The 20,791-nt window shown below is 38.3% G+C and overlaps 1 protein-coding gene across 1 annotated transcript in view; it reads right to left on the reverse strand.

Moving 5' to 3' along the window:
- LOC108714981 (interleukin-31 receptor subunit alpha) overlaps positions 1-20,791 on the reverse strand; it is a 36,570-nt gene that overhangs the window by 5,008 nt on the left and 10,771 nt on the right. The window contains exons 5-13 of the mRNA XM_041561348.1: positions 17,132-17,298; positions 15,798-15,940; positions 13,636-13,780; positions 12,121-12,203; positions 9,751-9,973; positions 8,475-8,660; positions 8,112-8,213; positions 4,635-4,790; positions 1,775-1,897 (exon numbers count right to left, since the gene is read on the reverse strand). Of these exons, the coding sequence (XP_041417282.1) occupies positions 1,775-1,897; positions 4,635-4,790; positions 8,112-8,213; positions 8,475-8,660; positions 9,751-9,973; positions 12,121-12,203; positions 13,636-13,780; positions 15,798-15,940; positions 17,132-17,298 (1,328 nt within the window). The remainder of the gene's footprint in view (positions 1-1,774; positions 1,898-4,634; positions 4,791-8,111; positions 8,214-8,474; positions 8,661-9,750; positions 9,974-12,120; positions 12,204-13,635; positions 13,781-15,797; positions 15,941-17,131; positions 17,299-20,791) is intronic.

Genomic DNA, 20,791 nt, shown 5'->3' on the forward strand with positions numbered 1-20,791 from the left:
AGTAAATGAAAGTCATTAAATTATTTAATCCAGTGTGCACTTGAATGAATAACTGCTTTTTTTTAGGTATATTCTGTGGTTCACAAATAGGATCTAACCTATAATATAGAAATCAATATATATGCAAACCCCAAACCAGCACCCTATTTTACTAGGAGGAGGTTCTTACTTTCTTTCTAGTGCCATACCAGCACTACCATGTTTACTATTCTCCCAAGTTCTTTCATTAAAGGGATACTGTCACAGGAAAACATGTTTTTTTTCTAAACGCATCAGTTAATAGTGCTGCTCCAGCAGATTTCTGCACTGATATTTTTATATTTCATTTTGAAATTTGGCATGGGGCTAGACATATTGTTAATTTTCCAGGTGCCCTCAGATCATGTGACTTGTGCTCTGATAAAATTCTGATAAAATTCAGTCAGCCCATCAGCAGCCTATCCACAGAGCAATGGGCAGCTAACCAGATAGCATCTCCCTAACACATCTGCTGAAGGATTTGTTTTCATTGCTAAAGGTCAGGGGTAGGCAGAAGAGGCAGCTGCCTAGGGTGCAATGATAGGGGGGCCATAGGCAGCTACCTTAAAAATTGTATTCTGCCTACCCCTAGTCCACACCCCTTCCTTCCCTCATGTCACCCTCCCCTCCGTCGCTGTCCCCCCTCCCCTTTGTCGCTCTCCCTTCTGTCTCTTCTCTCTCCGTCGTGCCCCGTTGGACGCCGGGTTGCATAGGTCACCCGGCAGCCTGGCCTGGCCATGCTAAAGGTGCTCCATTGTATACCTGAGTATGGCACCCATGCAGGAAAACCCCTGTTTTTTTCTGCTTGGATGCTATTCTCATGTCTACCGCTAGGTGCTATGGGGCATGATCTATTCTATGTCATGGTAAATACAATGGAAAGGGGAGAAACAATAGCTGACTCAAAGCAGTCCCATCATGAAGTGCTTGTTCCTTCTCAAAGCTCAGAAGCAGACACAATGCAATGAGATGGCTGCCTCCACTCCAATATTACAGCTAAAAAAATACATTTATTGGTTCAGAAATACAATTTTAAATGGTAGAGAGAATTATTTGTAATGTTAACAGTGTATTTTAGAAATAAAATGTTATCTATTCATGGTATTTAAGGGCCTCATTCAAAATGTAGGAGGAGTACATAGAATATAGAATCTGTACTGCCAAATACCCGTGCATATGAACCAGACCTTGACTGAGAATTGAAATAGGCCCTGGCATTTCAGGTACACAGAGGCCCAAACAGTCCCCACCAGCCCACTAAATACTGACTTTCTATGGCACCTTATAGCAGCCCCTCTGGCATTTGCCAGAACCCACAGATTGCCAGTCCGGGCCTGATATGAACCCCAAAGATCACCATGCAATTAATTTATTACATAAATCACAACTGTAGCTTTGAAGCAGAGGCAGAGAGGCCAAGCCTAAAGTCCAGTTAGAGAGTATGGCCATTTACTCTAATACTCATACTCCTGACAACCCAGCTTGAAGGTCAGTAAAGTTGGGATTTGGGGTGAATAAGTATTTGCTGTCCAAGATATACTTGGAAACTGTGACTTAGTGACCGATACCCGGATACTTCTTCTATCTCTTTTCATGTGTTCATGGGTGCTCTGACCAAAGGCTGGACCTTGACAAAGGATGAAGCTCCATATGGGGCTTGAACTGAAATGTGTGTCAACCATTATTAGATCACACTTTGGTACAATGACAAGGTAAGAAGAAGTCCCAAGAGATGTAATACACAATGAATTCTTACCATTTTTAAGTAGTATATGTTTTCCACAAGGACCTTCTCCAGCTTTTGTTGAGGCAGTTAGACAAGCTGTATAAAGTGCTCCCCAATTTAAGTTGTGAAATGTATATTGTGTTGTTGTTGATTCTGCCAAACAGAGAAGTAGTTAAAGTCATCTGTAGTGATATAATGCAGTACAGTCATATTGTTTCTGATGTCTCCTGCATACAACTATAGATTAGAGTAATGGGTAACTCTAGTCAGGTCACAATAAAAAACGAGTACTACCCTCATTGTCTAGTTGTGTGATATAAACAAACCAGAGAAACAAATTATTTTTTACTCTTTTTTCCTTGGTTTATGCATGTATAGCTGGTAGTTCTTCGGTAAATGGCACTTACATTTCAATCCATCCTCTTCTAGGTGTCTGGCTACAACATGGGTGAATAAAAATGAAAAATATACAATCTCTGCAATTAGTCTAAATGGGATGTAGCTTTTTAGCCATACTCCATCATCACTGTGGTAATTAACTCTTAGTGAGTTAATAATTGTGACCATGAAACTATCAGTTTTCGAGTTTTTGACGAAGGCTTCACAGGGAAAAGCAGCAGTCAAACTGGCCTGTATACTGTATAGCTTAATATCTGTAAAGTACCGTTAGAGCACACATTAAAGTGCTACATATTTACTATGATACCAGTACTTTCACTCCTGTAACTCAATCTTCCAAGTTTTTATTTTATAATTTCGTTTCTCTTATATGAATTACTCCACTCTCTCCCATTCTTCACTAAAACAATTTTACAACTTTGAGGTCGTGAGTCACACATCCAATCTTCTATAATAGTTGGTGCTTGCAGAAAAGTTATTATTTTTAGCCTTTATTAATAACAGATGAACACACATAGGCTTCATTTTCATCAAAATCCAATTATCTTTAGATATGAGAGGAAACTGGAAGAGTTACATATTACATTTCTGTGGCTAATATAGAACAATACATATTGTGTATGTCAGTATTTAAAAGTATGACAGCCCAAATATCTGTCAATATGGCATTTTGCAAATGGAAACTTCCTAATTTTCTATTTAAGTAAAGCAACTCTCTTCTAGGTTCTGATGATCAGGACACTGTTGGAAACAGGTATTTCTGTTCTCACAGTGACAAACCTGTTTGCAGGAAAGATAAAAGGAAGTAGCGATCCACATATGAAAGTAGTGTGCATAACTATGAGCGTCTTAGTTGTCAGCCATTTCTTTGTTTGAGTTGGGTCAACCCATGAAGGTTAGGTTACAGGTGCTAGAAAGAACATGTGTGGTATGCTATATTTGCAGAAGAAGCAGCCAGTGGGGTGGGGTTTCTTAAAAAATACATATGAGGGCATATTGTTAACAATTGTTAGCATGTTTTCCATATGTACATCAGGGATATCCACCCACACTACATATAACATCTGTAACTCCCAAAACTGCAAGACAGACTGTAGTTATTTAAAAATGTGGGGATGTTGTGAAGGAGGGAGAGGAGTAGTTTTTACATCACTGTTCTGGCTTTTATATAAAGCCAATCCTATTTGATTTGGTTAGACTGCCACCTTGTGGATAGATAATGCACCATTTGAGGGGAATTTTAGCCTATAAATTGCCTTATATTTGTAATATATCTATATATATATATACATACCTCCCAACATTTAGGAAACAGAAAGAGGGACAAAAAAGATTTGGTGCGCGTATCGTGACAATTTCTGACCACGCCAATTTTTTGTAGCCACACCCCCTAATTACCATGTTTATTTTACATTTCTGTGGTTTTTATATGTTATTACAGTTTTGAAAATGAAGGTGAATGGCACTTTAGGGTTTAAGCACACGGGCAGATTGAGGGAGATTTAGTCGCCTGGCGAAGAAACTTCGGGCGACTTCGGAAATCGAAATCGCCGCGAGTGCATTGGCGCTGGCGTTTTGTTATTATAGCAGGCGGCAGGCAGGAAGAAGGCAGTTCAGGGAGATTGTCTCCCGCAGAAGAGGCGATTAGTCGCCAGGCGACTAAATCTCCCCGAATCTGCCCGTGTGCTTGAACCAACCCTTAAGCTGAGTCTTCGTTCTTATCTTATCAAACTGTTACAAAAGAATGTTAAGTATCTACGCTGGGCTGTCTGCCAAGACCCAATTAAGTTAGAAACTTTGTATCTGTTTCTGGCTGTTCAGTGCAGCAGATCAAAGAGAAACTCTGGATTTATCAGTACAAATCCGTGACAGCGGGTTTAGCTGTCAAAAGCGGGACTGTCACGCTCAAAACGGGACAGTCGGAAGGTATGTATATACAGGTAGCTCCAAGGTTACTCTGCCTGAATAAGTGCACTTGCGCATGTTTTTTAACATGACAGAATGGGAATTCAACTTATGGTTTTAGAAAATACCTTTAATAAATGCCATTTTTGTGCAACATCTGTGCCCATTTTGAATAACTGCAACTACACTTGCGGGTTGTAAATGACCCCTATGGTTCTTCATCTGTTTCTAAATAAATCCTTTAATAGCCATTGTCTGGTGAACAATATTGTGAGTTCAGTTCAGTAACAACTGGAAAGCTACAGCTTGATAATCCCCGCTTTAGAACTTCCATTACCTGTTTAGCATCATATTTAATCTTTTATTACATTTTCATCTTAGAAATAGCCTGTACCTTCCCCCCACAGAAGGTCAAATCAAAGCTTTATTGGGGACCCCAGCGCTACTATAAATGCTAGACTTCCACATTGTGGTATTTTACACATACTGTAAGTGACAATCACAAAACCTTATCTGTAAGCCCTTGGTTTACCTCATTATTCCTATGGTTTCTCATTTTTTAGTACTTCTGTTGAAATTACTTTACCATATCTGGTGGTTTGTCCGGTCGATTCTTCAGTCAGATGCAGTGTGTAGCCAGTGACGAAGCCTTTTCTATTGCACAAAGGAATTTCCTCCCACTGAATCAGTGTCTGTTCTCCAGTGGATTTTTCAACTATTTCACCTGGACCAGTTTTAGGTTCTGGGGATAAAGAAATAAGTTATTAAGTTAAAAGCATGATGTGGCTTCATATATATACATTACCTTTGTCTCTCTAATCTGAAGTCAGCTATTAGTTGCATCCCACTTCATTGTATAATAAAAAAAAGGCATAGAAGAGATTTATATATAATTACAACACTACTACTCAGAATATACATTTTGACAGAGACTGTTGTATCATTTACTGTCCTATACACCCAAATCAGATCTCTTTTCCATCATGGACCCCATGCATTGTAAGGAAGAACGCATTAAGAGGTAAATGGGGCAAATTCACTATGATTCGTAGTTGCGCCAGTGTCCACTTCTCCGCACTTCGCCAGTGCGGAGAAGTGGACACTGGCGCAACTACGAATCATAGTGAATTTGCCCCATTGTTGCAATCTATTATGCACCTTAGCCCTTTTGGAATGGTACAAAGGGGACTAGAGTGCTCACCTCTTAATGCGTTCTTCCTTACAATACAATAATTTCGCCAGCGCTACGCAAATCCACTAAAATCCGAAGTTGCGCTCAGGGGAAGTGTAAGGTTTGTGAAGTTGCGCTAGCGTTAATTCGCCAAGCAAAGCGCAGTTACGCTAGTGATGCTTAATTTGCATACAGCGCCAAATTGAAGTTACAATGGAGGGATATGAAGCATCACTACACAAGCCTGGGAAACCTTCAAAACAGCAAATAAAATTGTTATTATGCCCTGCACATGTGCCCACTGTATAGTTAAGGTGCCATGAGTTAGGAAATGTAGGGGGGAAGGAAGGTAGCCCCAAAAATTTTTTCGATCTTTTTCAGCCCATCACCCATAAAAAAAGAAAAAACGCCAGCGTTTTTTTGGGACTTAGAAAATGTTTTAACTTTTTTTGAAGCAATCCCTATCTACTCTATTGCACTTCGCCTGGTCTGAGATGGTGAAGGAAGTCTGGCGTAAAAGGTAGCGTTCATAAAAATTTGCGCGTCAGTGAATTTGCGTAGTTACGTCCATTGCGGAAATTCGCCAGGCGTAAGGGTGCGAAGTAACACTACCGAATTTACGCCAGCATCCGTTAGTGAATCGGCAAATTAACGAAAATGCACTACGCTAGCGAATTAACGCTAGCTTTAGGCGCTTCGTCCTTTAGTGAATTTGCCCCAATAAGTCACTGTTGTACAAAACAGCTTGATGATTGTTGGTCTGAAGCTTATTTGACCTAAGATCAGTATATCAAAATAACAGCCTTAAAAATGCCTTCTGGTAGTCATGGACTAAATGATTCTATAAAATAAAATTGTTTCAACTGTTAAGTCAATGCCATAAACATACATTAAAGTATGTTTATGGCATAAAGTGTATGTTTTTATGTATTTTTAACAGTGGGTAGAATGTGAGCTGCTCTTTATACACATAAAGACAGAGCAATGATACAGCAGGAAACATCTTTGTCACTGGTCTTGGCCGCACAATAACGCATACTCAAAGAACGCAGCTGGGGGTAGTTATCACTTTCTTTTATGTTGTTAATTCATACAACTGCTACCAGCCACATCCTGAAGCAGGAAAACAAGAGAATACTTTCACCAGAGTAATATCTTCTGACTCTCAGTCTCGACATGCTGGTTTGTCTCTCCGTAGAGTTTCCAAAGCAGAGCTATCAGCCATTGAAAACTGACGAGAAACATTTAATATTACTGCAAAAATAGTGCAGCTGCAATGTCAGACATGAACCCATATACACGATGTAGAATGATTTAGTCTTTTACAGTGCAATGATGCTTCTGCATAATACACCACCATACCCTCGGTTTCATATTAGGGAAAAAGAAAGGAAAGTAGAAAGCCTTAATTATATTTGTTGGGAACCAGAGACTTAATGACGATGTACTGAGCCCCCCACAAGGGCCTGGCAAGCACTCTAAAGTGCCTCCAATTATGCACACAAGAGTGCGCTCCCAGGCCCGGATTTGTGGAAAGGCCACCAAGGCCCGGGCCTAGGGTGGCAGGATTTTAGGGGGTCAGCAACCTTACTATAGAGATATGTTGCCCAACCACACCCACATTGGTTCAGAAACACTGGGGATTCACAGGAGATACATCATTTTTTACATTCCCTGTGCGCCAATCCCCATTGCTCTGGTCCCAATGAAAATTTGCACAAATAAAAGAAAGGGGATGGGGGCGACGAACAGCAGTGGGCCTAGGGGCCCTGATTTGTGGAAAGGCTACCAAGGCCCGGGCCTAGGTTGGCAGGATTTTAGGGGTCAGCAACCTTACTATAGAGAAAGCTAACCCTGTGGTCTGGGTCCCCCTGCACCCCCCCCCCCCACCAGGGTCTGTTTCCTCTATAGTTACACCTCACTTCATCACAATTTAAATAAGTCTTTAATACCAACTACTTTTATTACTGTTTGTCAAACACACTTTGCTGTCTCAGACAGAGACCCTCAAGGTATTCCTGTGCATTCATTAAAATCTTAACCAAGTTAAGAGTTATTTGTAACTGTAATTGCAACAAAAAGTAGTGTTTTTCTGTTCCTATCTGCACTGCATTGAAGCCGTGTAGCAAAAGTCAGCCTTGCATCTGCTTCAAAAGTCTGATAAGGGGATGGCTACTGCAATATTGTTTCAAAATTCAAAACTGCAGAGAATAGAAGGAGGCAGGCAATTAGCCATTTTATACTTAAGAATAACTGTAAAAACATTAAAAATGTGTAATGAATGCATATTGGAAAGTTGCTTAGTGTTACCAGCAGCACCTAGGTTACTAATGGGGCAGCTCAAGTGATGGCCATCAGAATACAAAATTCATGCCAACAAAGGAATGTAGGAGGAGAATGACAACTCATAGGTCCACTCCAGAGGCCTCCTGAACTACACCAGTCTATATTTCCGAAGTCGCCCGAAGTTGCCTCACGAGGAAACTTCGGGCGACTTCGGAAATCCAAGTGCAGGCAGTGCATTAGTGCAGGCGATTCTTCATTCAAGCAGGCGGAAGGCAGTTCGGGGAGATTGTCGCCCCCCAGAAGAATCGATTAGTCGCCAGGCGACTAAATCTCCCTGAATCTGCCCGTCTGCCCCAACCCTAAAAAAAAAGTGTAGTTTCAATAAATTTAATTAAAATGTGTTTGGATAATTTGTCTCCTTTAAACAAGCTTCCTTATTTCTGGGGTGGACAAAAGTAGCAGAAAGGCAAGCAAAATAATTTGGTAATTCTTCTGAAAACCCATTTAAACAAGCTTCTTTTCATTTCTAGGATGAATAAAAAGTAATTGGAGGTTTTCTAAAGTATGCCATACAGGCAAGCTTAATAATTTAGAAAAAACACTTACCTAATTCTTCTGAAAACCCATAGCCAACGTAAGGTATGCTGAGACCACTGCTATATACTGCGTATAGGGATATTTTTACGACACTTCCTGCATCTATCTTATCTGAAACAAGATATATGGGTAAATGAACAAATGCATTGTCTATAATACAACAAAATGCATGCAAATAAAATCTTCCAGTCAATAGAATTTTTTAGGGATTCTTTAAGGCACAGGTAGACCCTGGGCAAATATCTCATATATCATATTTGTATGTAGAGTTAAAAAGATTTTAAAACAGAACATTGCACCAAGGTAAGTATTTTGCAAAGTAGAGTGAAAGAGATATCATTTCCATTTTGCAAAAGTTTATGTGCATTTTACCTTTAATTACAAAACGTTGTTGCTCCCTTGGAATTTTGTGCCATACAACATCTTGTTTTCCATCACAGGGAAGGACCCACTGAAGGATGAACCACAGAACTGATGTTTCGGAGCCCTCTGGAAGATTCCATAGGACTTGGATTTCAGTGCCTGATCTGACTGTCAAATTTTGTGGTGCTGGGAAAGCTATATAATTAGACAAAAACAAAATGCAATTTATATACGGTATGCTGAGCGAGTACCTGTTCATTTGCGCCGTCAACTGTATTACCATACATTCACACACACACACATATATACAGTATATATTATAAATATATATATATATATATATATTAATATATATACAATATATGTAGCAGGGTGGGTTAGGGTCGGGTGCTGGTCAGGGAAACCCTGACCCGCACATCACTAATATATATTAGTGATGTGCGGGTCAGGGTTTCCCTGACCCGCACCCGACCCTAACCCACCCTGCTACAACCCGCGCCCGCCCGCACTCGCTTCCGGTGGGCCCTTTTATAGACCCGCGCCGACCCACCCCGCCGGTGACGTCACAATGACGTCACAAAAGTGGCGGGTCCCGCGGATATCGGGTTGGCCCGCACATCACTGATATATATATATACATAAGGAAATACTTAATATTGCCCCTCTATAAAATATGTATAATTTCTAATTATGAATCGTACGTATCTGTTTAAAACAAGCACCTGCTCTCTTATTTCCAGCCACTTACGGAGGAGGCTATGTGGACCATCCATTACAGACAGTAGAGAAGAGTAAGGAACAACTGTGTACCATGTACTTTGGCAGTACTAGGCGCTGGCAGAACTACAGGTATAGGAAAATCATCTCTGATTTCCACTAAAGTTGCACAAGGTGAAGTTTCCAGGGAATGTCAATGAAGTGGCACCTTTCTCCAATTATGGGTTTGAGTTTGCTTAGTAAAGGTTGGCTACCTTTTTGCACAACAGATTGGAAGTAATACAATTGCCTGGTGTCAGACTGTACTTTTAGTACTGTTAAATAAGCACATTTTTAAGAATCTGTTTTTCTGCTTCCCCCACCTGTGTGCCTGGAGTTCAGTGTAACCTACTGATATACCCTTAGTGCTGGTCTATGCCACAGCCTATGCAAACTCATGAAAGTGCCCAGGTCACTACAAATGAGTCATTTCAAAAATGCAAGCTATGCCATGCTAAACAAAAATGGAATACCATCCCTGATGTTGACTTGAATAGTAATTAGAAGGAAAGTTAAAACAAATACATACCTTCTCTGTCCTGTGGATCTTGCAAAATAGTAACCAAGCTTGGGTGAGAGTCTCCATATGAATTGAAGGCTGAAACAAAGATGGCCTTTATTCCCTTTGGTACTAGAGTTTTGCATTGGATCTGAGACTTTTTGCAGAACTCAATAACAGTTTCGTTGCCTTCATTTTTGAAGAAAAGTTTATATCCTAAGGTTCTTCTCCATGGAACTTCAGTGGCTAAAGACTGGTACAAGTAAAAATCTAGTTAGCAGTCATGTTCAATGTTATATTGCAACATTAAATACAGATCTAGAGGCACATTTATCAAGATTCGAATTTTGATTCATTCACATGAATTCGATTGGAGGTAATTTAAGAAAAAAATTGAATATGTTAAACTCGGACGAATTTTACCGACTTGAAAACTCGAATTGAATTTGATTCGAATTTGACCAAACTCGATTCGAGTTTTTTCTCCGAAAAAAACTCAAATGTCAGGAAGGCTACAAACATCTCCAAATTGGCCACTGGACCTCTCCCATTGACTTATACAGGAGTTCGGCAGGTTTTAGGTGGCGAATAGTCGAATTTGAATTATTAAAGAGCCAGAGTAAGATAAATCTCGAAAATCTAATTAGAATTTTAAAAAAAAACTCAAAACGAGTTTGAATAAATACTGTCGAATTCATTTTTGCAGTCAGAGAGACAAACTTGATAACCAAACCCTTTGAAATATAGGAATTACAAAATGTCCCAGAAGAGATTTGTAAAGCTGCCTGGCAGCAAAGCACACCGGAATAGTGTCCTGTACATAATACATTTCAACGTTGTGCTCTGTACCTTGTGCTGAACCATGAGCAATAACGAACGTGGTATGGCTATAGGCTTTAAAGTACAGGACAAACCAAACCTGGCACACAGATGAAACTCAACATGGGGAACACTTGGGGGCAGATTTATCAAGGGTCGAATTTCGAGTTTATTTAACTCCCAAATTATTTAAAAATAAAAAAATATATTAAAATTACCAATCGAAATTCATTTTAAAAAAAAATATTTTTTTTTTTAAAGAAACGGGTGAAAAGGATCGAGCTGCTAATTCAAATCGAATTCGAATCAAATTAGAATACGATCAAATTCGATTTGAGTTTTTTCACCATAAAATAAACAATTGATTTTTTTTTTTGAACAATGTTTTTTCAAAAGTCCTCCAAACGACTCCAGATTTATTGTAGGAGGTCCCCCATAGCCTAAAACACCAATTTGGCAGGTTTAGATGGCGAATAGTCGAATTCTTAAAGGGACAGTACATGATAAATTTCTATTTTTTTTTTTAAATTCAAATCGAATTTGGAGTATTCGACCCTTGATAAATCTGCACCTTGTTGTTTCTAGTTCAAGACTAAATACAGAATATTTTGGTGATATACCCCGATAAAAAGGGACACACTCTCAAAATGTTGTGTATTTACGCATGACAAAATGAACTATAGGGGTTTTACAATGTTTAACTGGTTTGTTCTGTACCAAAATACAATGTAGGTGGGAGAAGGGCTGTTCTCCGATGTGCACTGCATTATCAAGAGGGAGAGACATCCAAGCTGTGCTTGTATGTATCAACATATAGGCTCTAAAGGCCACTGCTTGAATCCCATTCTAGCACTTGCATCCCTGCACACTGGAAATGAGCCAAATCATAAAAATGTTTCATACTGTTTATAAATAAAAGTATACAAAAACTATAGCATTTGTACTCATTGGGCTGATTAGATCAGACTCTGTACAGTAATGACCTAATTCTAGAATCACCTTGTTGTATAACTAATAAACCTTTATATGAACTAAGGGGGGACTGGGGCTAAAACCAGAAAGTCAACACACCACTGCACTATTAAAATACTAAACATTTTTTAAGTAGTGATGGGTGCATAAATTTGTCTGGCACGAATTTGTGGTGAATTCCCGCGAATCTCCCTCGAAAATTTGCCAGTGAAAATTCGCCCGCGTCAATTTCTGATTTTCAAGAAAATGTTTGAATTTCTCGATTTTTTTGTGAAAAGGTTCGAATTGCTCGATTTTTATAGTGAAAACATTCGAATTGCTCGATTTTATTGTGAAAACGGTTGAATTTCATGAATTTTTTGTGAAAACTTTAGAATTTCAAAAAATTTTCGTGAACTTTCCGATATCACGAATTTTCACAAATTTTTGCCTGTTTCTGTGAAGCGAAACGGGAGAGATTCGCCCATCACTATTCTCAAGTTAAAAAATTAGTAAACTAAGGCATCTTAAATCTCTGCACTCACTTTAAGCAATATACATAAAGAATTCCAAGTAAACCAAGTATGTATGCTGTATTGTAATGAAAGGATATTTAAGTTGAATGATTACCTTTATAAAAATTGTAACTTCCTGACTGCCATTGGAATGCACTGGACCAAGCAATCTCCAGACATCAAACATTTCCATGGGTGCTGTCTCAAAGGAATAAAGATATACTGTTTCACCCATTATGTTGCATTGTAATTATATATTATATTTATGTGAATTGAATTCTAATAATGCACTTATTGTTACTTTTTATTCCAATGACCCCTTGTTTGTTACTACTAATTTATTGTTTTGTTGTACAGTGCTTTGCCCTCAATGAGCGCTTTACAAATAAAAATATACATATATACATACATATACATACATTATGTTTCAAAGCAACCTTCTCCCCCAGTGTTGTATGCATTTAAAGGGGACCTGTCACCCTAAGAAATCATTTCAAATCCTTTTCTATGTTAGTTGAGCAAAATAAACTTTACTTATACTGTATTTATTATTTAAATTTTGTTTCCTTCTGTTTTGGAATTATACAATCACAGCAAGCAGGCAGCTGCCATTTTGTGGACACGGTTATTAAGGGAAATTGTTTATCACCCCAAAATCTTGTGTATGAACCAGAATGAGGGACGTAATGTCCATGTGCAGTGCCCTACACAATTATAGAGCCTGAGGAGGGAAGGGGGAATGTGAGGAGAGCTGTGACATGTAGGAAGTGCTGAATGGAAAGTGAAAGTAATTGACTGCCCCTCCTCTATGCCACGGGCATAGAGGCGGGGCAGGTAATATTTGATTGACAGTTTAGATATTTAAACACCTTTATAACAGGTATGGATGTTTTAATGAAAAGATTTTTGGGGTTCCATATTAAATTTGGAAAGGACTTTCATTATGCATTTTTTTATGTGTAGGTGACAGGTCCACTTTAAAAGGTAGTTTCCTAATATCAAGGAGTATGTGGAAGAAATGCATTTTTTTGTAATAACTACGGTATACAGGTATTCAAATCTTTTACTTCAGTCATAACCTCAGGGCCGTTTTTTTCTGGTCGGATTTTTAAATGGAAAGACACAATTTTTTTCATAGAAAATAAAATTCGAATTGTGATTCAGGCGATAATCCAAAAAAGTTGCAGTTTTCCTGTGCCAAATTTGAAAAAGTTGCGGTTTTCGGCGACAAATCTGAAAAAAACGTATCATTCCGATTTTTTGGAGTCTTTTCCCACACCAGATTTTTGGTGAAAATCTAATGCAAATATGATGAAAAAAGTGCGAGGAAGTTTGGTAGGAGTGAATTTTAAAAAAAAGTAAGAATTAAATAACCCCCACAATTTATACTGTTCAGAAGCTGTAAATTATCAATTTCTATAGGTCCCCACAGGCCAAAGTAAGTTATGTTATTATTTAAATTGATCCTACATATGTTGTTAAAACACATTACATGGATAAATTAAGACTTAATGCTGTGCTACACCAACCATGGATGGATTCTGTATTTTTGAATACATGTACAACCATTTTTGTGCAACAAACCAAAAGCTGTTCCCTCATCTTTAATACCTATATGTGGAATCTTTACCTATCTGTGGAATTTCTGTTGGATCACTCCAACTACTCCAGTAACTTTTTCCTGCCTCTTCTCTGCATCGGACTCTCAGTGCTTGTGCTTCTAAATTATTTTTCATAATAAGGATGTTTGACTGGTTGAGTGCTTGTTCGTTCACCTATAGGCAAATATCAGATTAAATGAAATGAAATATTAAATGAAAGAATTGTTTTGTGGTTACATAGGTAGTTCATTTTTTTCATAAGGTAAATGTGACAAAGGAAGAAAACTAGCATTAGCCAATTAGCTTAACCTTATCCTGGGTTATTTTCTATAGAAAAAAAGTTACTCTAAATGCTGTAATGTAATATATAATGACCAGATCTTATGTCCCCTGGTATTATGTTTTTCCTGTTTTTTTTTATTTTTTATAATCCAGTCATGTTCTAATGCATTTCATTGGGAGCATTTCCTATATTAGTTTTCCTACATTTTATGTCATAATTTTGACCCATTTTCATTTGCCCCTGTAAATGTTAGTTTTCCTGCATCTTAAAATTTTTACAAGAAAACCTGATTTTATGTAAACCCATTTTAAATTTCTCATTTCCCCTGGAAAATGTAAAATTGGGGTTTGACATAGAGGGACATAAAGGAGTAATTTGCATGCCTCTTAATTTTGGGTATGAAGGCAGTGATATATGTGTAGCATGAGGCATGTAACTACCTTCTGTTTTCAGAAGGCTTTACACTGCATGGCTTGCATTGTGGGCTTTTTGGCTCCTTTTAGCCTGTCATACCCTAATCAGGTGTTGGGCCCTTTCTGGAACCTCGTACTGGAGTGGTTCTCAATTCTCTAACTGGAACAGACACATTTGTGTTTTCTTGAAAAGCCACCAATTTGTTTTTCAATTCGGAACGCATACCAGCGATTAAGCTATATAGCATTAGCGCAGTATTCCACTTTCTAAACAAAATAGCGATCAGCACACTCGCTGGAAGTGGGTAATACTCAGCAGGACTTTGAGTGGGCCAATAACTACCTCCATGTGGTTTTTTTTTCATATGCAATTGTGCAATTGATGTTCAATGAACTTTTATATGAACTTAATGCCAATGAACTTTCAAGTGATTAATACAATTGATGCAATCAATAACGAATTTCATATGAGCTTAATTAATTTAACAAATAATCAATTTTCTTAAAAAACAGATGCACTTTTTATTTGTAATAATAAAAGTGCAATATAGTATGTAATATTTATATGTTTTTGGTGTAATATTAATTCATTTCTGAGTGGTAATTGATGAATTGGGTGATTTCAAATTAATTAGTTCAATAAAAGTGAAATAATTGAAGTAAAATGTACCGAGTGTGGACTGAGAGAATGCAAGAATGCAAGAAGTTGAAGTAATAGTCCAATAACAGGTAGGGTCACAGAGGTTGAAGAACATGGTCTTGCCCTTTTCCGACACCAACACAAGTTTCAAAATGATGCACCATACATTTTTTATGACATGGCATCACAGATAAAAACATGTTTTTGTTATTCTGTGCAAAATATTGATGCAGGGTCAGTGGTATCAGCTTAATTCAGCTATGCTAGTATGAATTGTATAAAAGTCTGCACAACACATCTGTGGTTCTCTATTGTGAACTATACAGGTATATCCAAGTAAAACAGATCTATCAGGTATTCAACAGCATAATATGTATCTATGGTCTATGGTATATGAAACAATTGTTCATATTTTTGAGAAAAATTCCCATGCATGTCTTATTTATCAATTCATATAATATTTGATACATTAAGGTAAGTCAGGCTAAATCTATGCTGCTGCTGCTTTCTTGTATTTAGGCAGAAATTAAAAACACATTTTTAGACCTATTTACAAAACACCTATTAATGTTAACATTTTTATCTTTAATGCTTTTTTATTATGTTCTGACCATTTGATTGCATTTGTTTTTGCATTTGTGCCTGACAAAATTCAGGCTGAGAACAAAAAAAGTATGAAATACAACGTATATCAAACAAGGAGATATTCCTACATCTATGGTTTATAATTTGGACCCTTTAAGTCTTAGTAATGTTTCATTCTGTCATCATTGGGGAGGGTAGGGGAGAGATTTCTTTACCTGGAGCTCTGCTATACAGAGTGAAAATAAATTCTCTGCCTTATAGGTTACTCACCAAAGTCCACATTGTCTCTTTTTCAGCTCTGTATGCCAGTTCACAGTAATGTAAATGTGACAATGCTTGGTGTTTCCAGTGGACAATGATTTTGAAATGTGCGTTAAGGACTTGAATCTCGATGGCAGGTGTGACAGGAACCACTGTAAAGGTACATAAAGAAATTACATGAATTTACGGACTCTTCTTACTGTGTGTTCAGATGACTGAGCTTATGACGTTTCAAGGTTCAACACAATTGTGTAACCATTAAATGTTTATTGCTTTGATCAATTGACTTAAACATATAAGGGATCATTTACAAATGCAAGTGCATTGTGCAAAGTACAACTTTGTAATCAATAATGCAGCTGGTTTTACAGTAATTTTAGCATAATTGTGGCCATACTCCAAGTTATTGTTCTATTGCACAAAACAGACACTATTATACTTATATTTTGACACAAATCAGGTGCAATTCACATCCAGCATTTTGAGAGTGGGGGTTGCATCACTACCAGAGTGTACATTCAAATCAGCTTTTGCTACTGAACAATGGGCACAAATCTGATGTGCCTATTAACATAACTTTTTGTGGGAACCTTGGAACTACCACAAGGTCCAAGGTGGCAGTAGCTCCATGGTTCCCATGCAGTTGGGCACCATTCATCAGAAGAAGCAAGATGGATACATAGGCATTAGTCAATCATGCAATCAAGGGTAGGAGCCTATTTATAAGGAAGAACCTTTATGAATTGCGTCAACATGCACATGTGCCCAATTTGAAGCACCAGCGCTTGCAAGGGACATTTGTATGGGGGAGTCTGGATGTTGGTTCTACAACATCAGGGCCCCCTCAGCAGCTACCTGCAACTCAATCCGCTTCCCCTCCCAGACCAGCTTGTACCTGCGATTTTCTTCAGGCAGGGAGAGATCGGGGAGCACCAGGCATGTGGGAGCGTATCTGGGCCTAGTCTGACACTTGTTTACATTTGTAAATGATCCCTATAATATTTGAAGTAAAACATGCAAGCATTTCTTATTCAACTCAAATAACATATTCCTGCAATGTGCTGTAAAACCACCTCTTTCCCAATGGAGAGACACTTCCTTCCTATTTTAACCACCTGTCTTGGTATGTGAGGTGTAAGCAGATATTATATTGCACTGTAATTATACAGTTACAGATGTCTCTCTCTACTGTATGTATTGGACCTGGTGTTTGTTGGATAAGTAATCTTTCCGTAATTTGGATCTTCATACCTGATGAATGCTAAAAAGCCTTTAAACATATTTTTCTACTAAAAAAAATATTGAAACAAAGATCAAATCAATGCCATTTTTGTAGATTTTACCTATATTGTCCAAATGAATATGCAGAATATCTGATTTTGACTGGCCCAAGTCATTTCTGGCTTCAACGTAAACTTCGAATGATTTGTCTCGTGATTTATTCACTGGAATTGTCACATTGTATGTTCCGCGTTTTAAATTTATTTGCTGATATTCATCTGTCTGCAGACTTAAAGGTAAACAAGAATTAGTGGTTTCAACAAATTATAGTCATCATTAACTCATCGTTGACAGTTATATGAATAACACACTATCTACGTGGCAGGCAGGGATTGGTTGTAAAAAAAGCTGACAGACAGAATCCTATGTATAATGAAGGAAGAATGAAAATTATATTTTCACTCATGCATCTACAATCTTATGGTAAAACAAAAAACTTTTCATCTAATAATATCCCTTTTCAAACTACAATAAACTATATTTAGAGCTTTCTGTCATTTTTGACCGTGCTTTACAAAATATACACTAGGAGGTGCTGCTGACTTGTATTTCATATGTATGTATCAGTCCAATAGAGCTTTGGAGAAGCCACACACCACACAGACCCAAAAATTCTTATCCTGGTGCCCAGTGATAGAGGAATCGGCAACCTCACAACAAGGGTAAGAAGAATTTCACTGGCACACAGGAGTTGCACGCAGGACAAGCCCCTTTGTAAATCATCAAGCTTCTCAACCCAGTCCCAAGCTGTAGATCTGAGTTTATTTCTATTTATGCAGACTCACACAGACTGATTTGATTTGCCACTGGTCTAAAAAGACATCTAGGGAGACCAGGCTCAGGTCTAAAAAATGTGTTTTTAATTGTTTTTTGCCCAGAGGCAAACACATTTTTTTCATCTCCCTAGATGTCTTTTCAGACCAGTGGCAAATAAAATCAGTCTGTGTGAGTCTGCATAAATAGAAATAAACTCAGATCTACAGCTTGGGACTGGGTTGAGAAGCAGCAAGGAACATGTTGCTCACCAACCCCTTGAATGTTGCTCCCAGTGGCCTCAAAACATTTTTACATAATTTTTTTGCCCATAAAACTATGATTTAACTGATCACACTGGATCCTATTATTGCCCTTGGACAGCATAGGTGCCTGTCTCTATTCTCTATTTCACCCCTTGTGGGATTATTTAGAAATGGTCAATCTCACTCAGATCTGATAAGACTATATGATCAAAGCAGGTTTTGCTTGCCTACATACACATAGTGTAGCTTCATGGTGGGATTGGAGAGATACAGCCAACCTGCATATTGACCCAGCGTCGGATTTCTCTCCCGGCGCCCCAAGGCCTCTGGGTATTAGTGCCCGATATCGGCGCGCACCATTCCACCCTCCCCGACGAGTGCGTGTCATAGTGCTGGGGAACGTTGTGCTTCCCATACACATTGCTCTTGGTGCTGCTGGTTTGCAGCTGTACAGCTGTCTGAAAATCAGATGCTTGTTTTTACATTACTAAAACTGTTGTTTTATTTGCTTCCTGCCACCGTCCATTGACACAACTTTTATCTAGACCCAACCTTTTTTTTTTTACTTGTAAGCCACCTTCAAATGTTAAAGCGTTGGGGAGCAACACAAGCATGAAAATAGTTCATGGGGTGCCAAATAAGGGATATGATTGGCTATTTGCAGCCTCTACTGAGGTTCTGATTGGCACAGTGCATCTGGTTTTATGCAAATAAAATTTGCCTCTAGCCTGGAATTCATAAACAAACACCTGCTTTAGGGCCACTGAGATCAATATCCAAGGGGGTTGGTGAGTAGCATGTTGCTTGAGAGCCAGTGGTAATTGAACACTAATCTAGACTAATCCTACAGTTTCATTTTGGCTCTGCAGTAATCATGCTGATATTTGTTTTGTGGGCTTAAGTATGCTTGAGGTGTAATCCCTGCCTCTCAAAACATGTATATTACTTGGGGTACCAGTACCCATTTTCTTTCTTTATATAATGTTCTTAGGGAGTCAGTACCCACAGCCTTTCAATTTACATAGTGTGCTAGGGGTGCAGTTATAGTCCATGAATGTGGTGTCACTACCCATTTCCCTCATGGTACACAAGCTGTAGGTCAGTGATTGCAACACAAGCATATTGCTTGTCAATAGTGGGTACTAACATAGCATCCATTGATATGTTATGTCTTTGTTTGTGCAGACAACAAAGAGCCTGAAAATATTTTTTGATTGCTTTGATATCACTGTATCACTGCCATTGCAATACCTTGTCACTTAAAAATGCTTATGGCTACACTTTGGAGTGACTAAGCAAGTGCAGTGGCAGAGATTATATGGTTCAATCTGAAGTTATTTTTTGGAAGATGCACTCCCACTGAAGTGTGTTGGGACTGCGAGAGGTAGTTGGGGGAGTTCATTTTTATACCAGTTGCAAATCCGCTATGTCTGATATTAGCTTTAAGACAGCATATGTATAGCCAACTTTAGCAATTGATTATATTCTAGCTTTGTGTCACCAAAATATTGGTAGAAGTTTATTTGCCCCCCCCTGGAAAAATTTCTGTGGACGCCCATGTAGGTGCCAGAAAAACTGTCTCAAACCACCCTGTGTGCCACTAACTTGGCTTTAATTTGCCATTAATTTGACTGTTTCAGTATGAGGCTGTCAATGCTATTTCTTTGTTTTTGTTGACAATTAAAAAAAAAAAATGAAAATCAGTTTGCATTTCTTAATAAGGTTTCAATAAAGATATCAGTTTGTATTCATGTTCATGCTGGGAATACATGTAACAGGGCACATTTACTAAGCTCGAGTGAAGGATTAGAAGGAAAAATACTTCGAATTTCAAAGTATTTTTTTGGCTACTTCGACCATCGAATTGGCTACTTCGACCTTTGACTACAACTTCGACTTCGAATCGAATGATTCGAACTATAAATCGTTTGACTATTTGACCATTCGATAGTCGAAGTACTGTCTCTTTAAAAAAAACTTCGACCACCTACTTCGCAACCTAAAACTTACCGAGCACCAATGTTAGCCTATGGGGAAGGTCCCCATAGGCTTTCTAGGCAATTTGTGATCGAAGGAAAATCGTTTGATCGATGGATTCAAATCCTTCGAAACATTCGATTAGAAGGATTTAATTGTTAGATCGAATGATTTTTCCTTCGATCGTTCGAACGAATTGCGGTAAATCCTTTGACTTCGATATTTGAAGTTGAAGGATTTAACTTCGATGGTCGAATATCGAGGGTTAATTAACCCTCGTTATTCGACCCATAGTAAATGTGCCCCGTAAAGTATTGAGAAAAGAAAGGAGCATTGCCAGCCTCACACATAGTGTGGTATCAGTGGCATAACTAGATGTTACTGGGCCCCACAGCAATTTCAATTTAGGGCCCTAAAACATTTGTAAGATTTACCGAAATATACCAAGATACTGTATACAGAAATTGTGTATTAATAAGGGCCTTTCTGGGCCTCTGAACACCCAGGCCCCCTTCAACCACAGGGTCTGCTTCCTCTGTAGTTACGCCTCTGTATGGTATGAAAACACTGCTTTTTTTCTATTGTTAAAAATGATTAAACTGAGCATAAAATGGGAATGGTTTTGTGGCCGGCGCTAGTGTGACCACAACTATGATAGATGCATTCAGTTTTATATGTGTAAGCTATAAATGTAAATGTACCTAATAACCATTGCAATAAACTGAT

The sequence above is a fragment of the Xenopus laevis genome, chromosome 4S (assembly GCF_017654675.1).
Source record: "Xenopus laevis strain J_2021 chromosome 4S, Xenopus_laevis_v10.1, whole genome shotgun sequence".
Lineage (NCBI taxonomy): Eukaryota > Metazoa > Chordata > Amphibia > Anura > Pipidae > Xenopus > Xenopus laevis.